The 9,150-nt window shown below is 30.3% G+C and overlaps 1 protein-coding gene and 1 long non-coding RNA gene across 2 annotated transcripts; one reads left to right on the top strand and one right to left on the bottom strand.

Moving 5' to 3' along the window:
* Window positions 1-1,744: 1,744 nt before the first annotated feature.
* On the top strand, window positions 1,745-3,978 carry LOC133693415 (gibberellin 20 oxidase 1-D-like). Its single transcript, XM_062114626.1, has 3 exons — window positions 1,745-2,314; window positions 2,480-2,801; window positions 3,529-3,978. The coding sequence occupies exons 1-3, from the start codon at window positions 1,746-1,748 to the stop codon at window positions 3,790-3,792; spliced, it is 1,155 nt and encodes a 384-aa protein (XP_061970610.1). The 5' UTR covers window position 1,745; the 3' UTR covers window positions 3,793-3,978.
* A 3,634-nt stretch (window positions 3,979-7,612) lies between these two features.
* On the bottom strand, window positions 7,613-8,762 carry LOC133695410 (uncharacterized). Its single transcript, XR_009842434.1, has 2 exons — window positions 8,180-8,762; window positions 7,613-8,096 (listed from the first exon to the last, which is right to left on the bottom strand). It is a non-coding gene; the product is annotated as an uncharacterized LOC133695410 (long non-coding RNA).
* Window positions 8,763-9,150: the final 388 nt, after the last annotated feature.

Below are 9,150 nucleotides of genomic sequence, written 5' to 3'. Positions count from 1 at the left end.
GAAATTGTGCAGTCTCCTTGCGCGTATGTTTAAGCTGCAAATCTCTTATTTTGCGCATATGAAATGAAAGAATAGGGTCTCCTGCTATATATAGGAAGATTTGTTTGCATATATAGCTTGCTTTAAATTGAGTTGTACAATAAAAATCTTTTTTTTTTTTTATTGTTGTCGCTATGTTCTATGTTCGTGTATCATCTGGATTATTATTATTATTATTATTATTACTCCTAGGATGAAGATTAAATTTAAAACCTTTCAAAGACACCCTTAAAACCGAAAGAAAGAAAATAGAAAAATAAATTTATTTCCAACCCACAGGAATATCATTTGTCGACTACACAGTAAAAATTACATAACCATGATCATCAAGGCCACGTATCAAGTGTCACCCTCATCGATGTGTTTTTCCATGGTTGCCATGTCATTGTCATCACCAACATTAATTACCAGATAATCATGCAAACAGTTTTAATTGGTAGATAATTACGACGTATGTAGATTTTTAGGTAAGAATATATCATTGTACTTATCATCTTTTTAATATATTTTTTTTTAACTCAAGAAATCCACTAATGCACAGGTACATTTACAGTATCTGGTCCCCACTAAACCAAGTACTGCTGTGTTGGGTACGAAAAAAAAATTTGTTAAACGTGTTTTTTTTTTCTATAATTAAACCACATAAACGTCGACAGCCGAGATTGTACAATAAGAAAGTTTGTTAGAAATAAATACTCTAAAAAATAAAAATATTATAATTAGAAGGAGATTTTTAAAATGTTTAATTTTATTAATTTATGTTTCACTTGTCAAAAAGTTGTTCTAATCTTTTATATAAAAAGAAATAAAAAAACATTATTAATACTAAATATAAATAGAAACATAGAAAATTATTCTAAAATTGAAAAAAACCTAATAATGTTGAGTAGAAAAAAATTCCTAAACTGAAAAAAGAAGAAATAAAAATAGGCTACTTTATCGATCTCTCTAGATGGAAAGGAACTCATCATCGAGTTTAAATTATTTATGGAACAAAATCTTCTCAATCAAAAAACACCATATACCATAAAAACGTTCAATATAAAACTCTTTGAAAAGAACCTTATCAAACCATAAAGATTTTAAATAATGGCACATAACAGCTAATTATGAGAATTTATTGGATTCTAATATTAATTAACGTTATTAAGAGTGAAGAATAAAAAGATTTGTTAGAAATCAAAATATTCAAAGACTAAGAACACTGTAACCATAAAAAGATTTTTAAAATACTTAATTTTATTCATTCATATATTACTTATTAAAATGTTATATACACATAGAAAAAACTAGGAAATCATATTAATACAAAATAAAAAAATACAAAATACAAAATCTAGGAAAATAAAACTGTAAAAAATAAAAACATAGGATAAATATTCGTTTTCTCAAAAAAAAAATCCATTCATCACATGTTTGAAATTAACGGAATATTCATAAGTATGTCATCTAAAATTCTTTATCAATATCCAAAATAGTAAAAATTGGTATAAATGAGTTTTTACGTTAGAGAGTGGTTAACAAAAACTAATTAAGAAAAGAAAGGAATCATCTAAACACATGCATTACATAATTAATAAATTTAATTAGTTCGTTTTCTATTTCTTAATGGTTTTTAAAGTAATGAAAATTAAAATATTATTGATCGTCGTCGATGACCAAATTCGTAAAATTCCCGTTGTTTTTATAATTAATCTGCATCTCTTATGGGCATGGACATCTATAAATATCATGTCTCGGCGCCACCTAATATTCACCTTTGTTTGTCTTTCTCAATGGATTCTCCCCTAAAATTCCAAGAGCAAAGCAAGGGTTTTTTATTTGACTCAGTGTTGCACAAACAAGCTGGTTTTCCCAAAGAATTTCTTTGGCCAGACTTGGTTAGGGCTCAACAAGAGCTCTCGGAGCCACTGGTGGACCTGGAGGGGTTCTTTAAAGGGGATGAGGAGGCAACAAAACAGGCTGCTAATATAATCAAGGATGCATGCTCGAGGCATGGTTTCTTTCAAGTGATCAATCATGGAGTAGACCCCAATTTTATTAGAGACGCAGAGGATTACATGGACCGTTTCTTTAGGCTTCCAGTTTCCGAGAAACTTAAGGCTCGGAGGATGCCAGGCAGCTTGTGTGGTTATTCTGGTGCTCATGCTGATCGGTATGCATCAAAACTTCCATGGAAAGAGACACTCTCTTTTCGTTACCATGAAAATTCTTCGGATCTCGTTGTGTTAGATTTCTTCAAATCTACTCTTGGGAATGATTTTGAGCAAACAGGGTATGTTGATTTCTCTCTCTCTCTCTCTCTCTCTTTTCTTAAAGATAGGGAGCATTTATGGATATTATTCCCTCCTCCAAAAAAAGAAAAAATCCCCTTGTAAGTTCTTGCTTGTCCATTTTTGTTAGAAATATTACATTCGAACTCACTTTGCTCTTCTTGCAGAATGGTATATCAAAAATATTGTGAAGCTATGATGGATTTATCCTTTGCCATATTGGAACTACTGGCAATCAGCCTGGGAGTTGATCGAAAACTTTACAGAAAATTCTTTGAAGATGGTTTCTCGATATTGAGATGTAACTTCTACCCTCCTTGTCAAGAGCCTGGAAATACTCTTGGCACGGGACCCCATTGCGATTCAAATTCAATAACCATACTTCACCAAGATCAGGTTGGAGGCTTAGAAATTTTCACAAACAACGTATGGCAGACAATTCCACCTCTTCAAGGTGCACTCATCATCAATATTGGTGATACCTTCACGGTAGGCCGCCGGCAATATATATTATAATTTTGTTTCTATGTGTTGTCTTTTCTTTTAATATAGAAAAGAAATGGAGGAAGACTGAAAACAAAAATACGAGTAAAATTACGCACAGGGTGCAACTACTTTGTAGCCCTATTTACCTACATTATGATTCACCCTCTTTTCTCTTCTTTTTTTTCATCAGTAGTAGGTGTAAAACAAATTAGGTTACAAAATTAATTTGGTATAAAAAAACTGAAAACAGAAATTGACCTCTATCAAATAACAAGGGTATTTAGTATAGATGACGCCTCATAAATGTTATAAAGTTGTATGCTAGAAATTAGAATTCCAGTGTTTGAAAATTTTGTAAATTTGTATAATAAATGTTTGAGGCCTGGCCGCATGCTTCAGAAGCATAAATGTATAGTTAAATCAATAAACAGCGATTCTTTTATCTGTATTTTTCATGATTAATAAATCTATCTACATTAATTATGATCTCTTTTCATGTGACTTGAACTCCGTATCTTTTGGGCTGGGCTCTAAGGAGATTTGCTTTTGAAGAATTTGAACAAGCCTAGATTTATAGGGAGCTTCAAGTTTGTAATGGGCTCATACTTTCTGGTTTACTGTTAAACTTGGAAGCGTTCCATTTTCCGGCAACGGTAAGCTTCGTGCGAGTGGATTTCCAATGATCCCTTCTCATCGTTTATTTTTCCTCTCGATTTTGCTGGCTGTGTAGGCATTATCCAATGGGAAATACAAGAGTTGCTTGCATCGGGCGATGGTTAACAAGCATGAGCAGAGGAAATCTTTGGCATTCTTTCTCAGTCCAAGAGAAGACAAGGTGGTGAGACCACCACAAGAGCTTGTGTGCAGTGAAGGGACAAGGATGTATCCAGACTTCACATGGTTGAATTTGTCTCGATTCGTACAAAATCACTATAGAGCTGATGATAACACACTTCAAAACTTCACCAACTGGTCCCAATCAGTAAATCTCTAGTGGTCTTGCTAGCTCCTTCATGTTGTCAGGGACGCTTTTCTCCTCCGTATCGTATGCCTAATAAGTTCAAAGTCGGGTTTTATTTTTCTGATTAGGTTATTCTAGTTTCTACATATCCTGACCAATATGGTCAAAGATCATAAGCATGCTTTGGCATTCTGTATTGTTTTTCTCATTATTGCTATTTCCCTAGTACCTTCTTTGATCCTGTTTATTTTCGTATACAAATCCTCCAACATAAAATTAAAATTAACATTAACATTAACAAATAAACTAAAAGATTAAAAAATCTACTCTTTATTTATATACTATAAAGTTAGTATATATACCTTCTAACCAATTGGTTTGATTATATATATCATTGACTTTGTTCAAATAAAACATATTATTAATAAAGATATTTTTTTATTTTTAATATTCATTTATGAGAGCAAAGATAAAGTTATTAGGACAAAATTGTTTTATAAAAAAATTATAAAATTATTATAATTATAAGATTATATTACGTCAAAACATTGTTAAAACATTATTCTTAAATATTTTTGGTCAATACTCTATTAAGACTGAATATTAATTGGAGTCGTTGAAACTGATACATATTATATTATTTTATTTATGAAAGGAAGCAATTATTCTCATAAAGTGAAGACTGAGAGATATCTATATAGGTGATTGTCAAATGATATGTACAATGAACTGACTCGCTTAAAGATTACATATAAAGAGATCATAAATATCTATAGAAAGGTTAATATAACAGTTGTAGAAGTGGTTATTTGATCTGATATTACTAAGTTAGCTTATATAGTTAATGTTATTTTTTGATCCTAACTATACATAGTCTTAATCAAGGTAACAGGCGGGTAGACATTAGGTATAATATAAAAATATATAAAGGTATTTGAGTGATTAAGGCCCCGTATGTTTTACGAAAAATGGTTTCCTGAAAATCAGTTTTCGAATTTGTTCGTGTTTGTTTACCATTAGAAAAGTTGGTCAATGAAAAACATTTTTTAGTCAAAGAAAAATTTGGCTTAGTTTTTAAGAAAGTGTTTTTCTTTTATTTTGAGTTGAAAATACTTTCTAGAAGTTATGAAAAATTCAAAAATATCATATTATTTGTTGGTTATATCAAATTTCATCTTCAATCCTTTAATTGTTATATATTTTGTTTTGAATTTTTTTATATATATATTTTTTTTCAATCTCATCTCTTAAAATTTGATTTTCATTTCAATTTTGGTCCTTATTTTTTATTGTTATTTATTTTTTTCTTATTTTTTCTTAATTGAATTTTTTTTAATCTATTAGATTTGGTTTCTATTCTTTTCATTGCTATTAATTTTATTTAAAATAATTTATGAAATTGAGTTTTTTTTTTAATTTCATCATCTTTCAAAATTTTAATGTCAAATTTGGTCTCTATTTTTTCTATTGATATTTATTTTATTTGATATAATTTATAAATTTTATTTTTTTCAATTTCATCCTCCTTTAACTTTTTTTCTATCAGATTTGGTCCTCATTCTTTTAATAAAATTTAAAAAATCAAAATATTAATAAGTTATTTTTCAACTCATTTCTCGTGTCATAACCAAACACTAAAAAATATTTTCCAACTTATTTTTTTATAACACTACCAAATATTAGAAAATAATTCACTTTTTAGGAATCCACTTTTCATGGAAACCACAATTTGAAAGGAAACTATCATAGGTGAATTAGAAAAAAATATTTCACATGTTCTCAAATAATATTGATTATAAAATCCTTACAAGAGATAAAAGACTACAAAAAAATTGTTATCCAGGAAACTAAAAACCAAAAAAGAGAAAGTAATAATAATACGATGATGTGGGAAATATGTTGAAACATACAAATTATAGTTGTGTATATGAGGAATATAATAAATTTGAATGTAAGAAAGTACATTAAATTATAAATAGTTTTATATTGTTGTTATGTTTTTCTTTCAAGGTCTTCATCTTCCCGACCACAATAGATCTGTTTTATCTACTTATGTCCTTATAGACTAGGTGTATTTTACTCTTTTAGGTTTGTATTTAATTTTAGATAAAATATGTCAAATTGAAAAACATATAAAAAATTAAACCATGTCAATGTAATGTGTGAGGATAAATTTAAAAAGAAAAAAAGTTCAATGATCATACATGTATAATTTTTGTAGGAAAAAAATGAGAGACAAAAGCAGCTGCACTATACTTAGTCTATGATGCAATTGTTTCTAGGTGGACAGAAAAAAAAACATTTTAATTTTGTTTCTTTATAATTAAAACAAAATATAAAACTTTAAACCATGTCAATATAATATAAAAAGATAAAATTGAAAAGAAAAAAAAATTATATAACCATAACTATATAAATTTTTTAAGAACGAAAAAGAATGAACATAAGTAATTGCACTATAACAATTCACAGTATATTTGTTTCTAGGTGAGCAATTAAAAAAAGAGTCAAATAGCATTTTAAATTAGTTTATGTATAATTGAAACTAAATATAAAACTTTAAACCATGTCAATATAATTTGAGAAGATGAAATTAAAAGAAAAAAAAGTTCATGAACTTAACTATATAATTTTTCAAAGACAAAAAAAAAAAGAGGGAAAAAGTTGTTGCACTACAACAGATCATAATTTACTTGTTTCAGGGCAACCACTTCTAGGTAAATAATAAAAAATATTTTAATTTATTTTCTTTACTAGCCAAGTATCCCGATATGCTATAGTTAAGATTTCAAATTAATTTTTAATGCAAGAGAAAAATGTTAAGATGTTGTGAGCATATTTTCTGGCATCATGAAAATTTAATTAGGAATTGCAAAGTGATGCATGTTTTATTAACATTTACTCCTCTTAAATAATTTATTAATGACTTATTTAATTTTTAATTTTGGAATTAAAGAGAAAGTGATGTTGACACTTTATGTTTTATAGGATAATTTTGAATTCTAATCTATACCCATTAATCTTTCATTTGAACTTCAAACTCCCTCTTTATTAAAATTCTTTTATACTGTGGGTTTTTAAGCTCAAATTTGATTCTGAATAGAGTAGTTTACTCTTTATTTTTAACATTATAATAGTTTGTCATGAAGTGATAAAACGTAATAGAATTTTGATTTTCCTCCCTTAATTTTCTCCTCTGTTCATCAACTCCTTTTTTTTCCTCGCCAGCTCCTTTTTTTTTCTCTTCTTGGCTTTATCTTTCTCCTCTCTTACTTCTTTTCAATTTTTCCTTTGTCCCGCATCATTGTCTACTGTTAGATTCTTTGAGCATTGCTAATGACAGAATGCTCTGAAAGGCTCACATAGCTTGATTAGCAAAAACAAGCCCTGCAGGAGATTTCTACCAAGAACATGCTTATTAATTGACACAAGCCTATTGTTAGGAAATGATGTCGTAGAAATTTTAACATCTGGAAACACATGACTACCACTTCAATCTGCTGATAATTTGTTCTTCCTGTTCTGTATCCAGTTTTTTGCATCCAGAGAATTTTGCGATTATGTAACATAATTTATTGGACTCATTTTAGGCTGTAGAGTTTGAAATTTGAATAGCCAAACATAGTGCAGGATTGTTCCATCGCTTGGAAAAGTTGGAATTGCGATGGCTTCAGAAACAGCTATCTACAGTTAGCTCTGTGTCCTCTATGGCTGACATCCCTTCTAATCACAGTCAGATGCATCCAAAAATAGATAACTAAGTATAGAAAAGGATCAATGTAAATGACATTATACTGGCCTGAGAGAAGAAAATTAAATAAAAAACAACAAATAGAACTAATTCTACAGCCTGTTAATAAAATTCGTGAGAAACTTTATTTTCAAGAATAACGCATCTGCTCACAGAATTTGAAGATATATTTGCTTCGTAAAGTTTTGAGTTGTGATTATGCTGAAGGTAACACCCAAATTACAAGAGAGATTAGTTACATGAAAGAAAATCTACAAAAAAATGCTATAGTAAGTTATTTCTCTGCATTAACATGATCAATGTTTCTCTAGTAACAAAACCAAGCTCAGTTGTGAAATCCAAACTCCTAGGAAGAATCTTTCCATCTAGAGCTCAGTATTGATTATTTCATCCTGCTGATTCATTGTAAATATCTCTGTTCAATCACCTTTACAGTGTTTTCGCAGACCAAGTCGAGAAAATCCACAAGAGTTTGCTTCTCTTTAAAGCATGTATATATACACACACATCATCATGTAGACTAATTTACAAAACTCGACATATGCTTTCTTTGGGATCAGTGCGAATTTCAAGACTGCATGTACTACTGTTAGAAATAGGCGATTAGAGTTCTTGAAACTGCAACTAGACCTTTCCATCCGATGAAGAAAGATTGCTATCAGATTTTACCGTTGTAGAATATGATCTGGAGACTGAATTGGTGCCTTTAGAGGGGGATGAGGAAGGAGCAGGCAGCTTCTTGGGCAACATTTGTTCCCAGTAAGCCTTAGGCAATCTTGATGCGTCTGATGAGAGAACAACGAAAGCAAGAAGAGTAAATAGCAAGCACTTTTGCCTCCAAGAAACTAACATGTTGAATACTACCGTCAGGAGATGCCTTGAGAGCTCTCCTTTAACATTCCAAAGTAGCAGCTTTAGAGAGTTTGTGCCAGCAGACAAGTTGAGTAATGTAAGGGAACTGCCAACTTCATTGTTTGAGGAGAGATGCGTCAATGGCAGACAATGGATAATTTGATAATACTAAACTGTTAAGCAGTTCATGTTGTTGCTCTCATTGTCTAATAGGAAATAGAATCTGAGTGTATGAGCAAGGAATTTGAGGGATTTTAGTATTCATCAGGGACCACTCATTAGTTGGGGTGAGAATGGGATCATACTACTACATGAAAGCAAATTCTGATTAAAATATATTAACTTATTAAACCTAATATTGAAGCATGTGTTGTTGATAAGAAAATGGTTATTGCCTTGGGTCTACGGTTGAAAAGAGCCACCTAAACAGAAGTAGGGTTATAATTATTCTTCAGTTTCAATCATTCAATCAAGAGGATAGTGCTCTTTTCATTATTTTCGGATAGCTCAAGAGGCAAACATTAAGCCCACCTAATCAAAGAAAGTTCACTAAGAAAATTTCAAAAGGAGTCCAAAAGAAGCATCTTGACACTTTTGTACACTGCTTTCCCAACAAAGGTAAGTTGTAATAATATAAAATATGGATTGTCTGTAAGATACCAAATTATTTTCTGTCAAAAGTCCAACTCCATGTCTTGGAATGAATTGAGCAAGCCTCTCAACATCCAGCTAGCATAAAGACGGAAAGGGAAATTTCCTGCTCCTCCCAGCTGGGGCATTGATACGAA

The sequence above is a fragment of the Populus nigra genome, chromosome 5 (genome assembly GCF_951802175.1).
Source record: "Populus nigra chromosome 5, ddPopNigr1.1, whole genome shotgun sequence".
NCBI classification, from domain to species: domain Eukaryota; kingdom Viridiplantae; phylum Streptophyta; class Magnoliopsida; order Malpighiales; family Salicaceae; genus Populus; species Populus nigra.
Note: the sequence above shows the minus strand (reverse complement) of the source record. Positions and strands in the feature narration are given on the sequence as shown.

Coding starts and splice junctions, on each gene's coding strand:
- LOC133693415 (XM_062114626.1), top strand. CDS start 1,746: ATGGGCATGGACATCTATAAATATCATGTCTCGGCGCCACCTAATATT. Junction 2,315..2,479: donor AATGATTTTGAGCAAACAGG/GTATGTTGATTT, acceptor CTCTTCTTGCAG/AATGGTATATCAAAAATATT. Junction 2,802..3,528: donor ATATTGGTGATACCTTCACG/GTAGGCCGCCGG, acceptor CTGGCTGTGTAG/GCATTATCCAATGGGAAATA.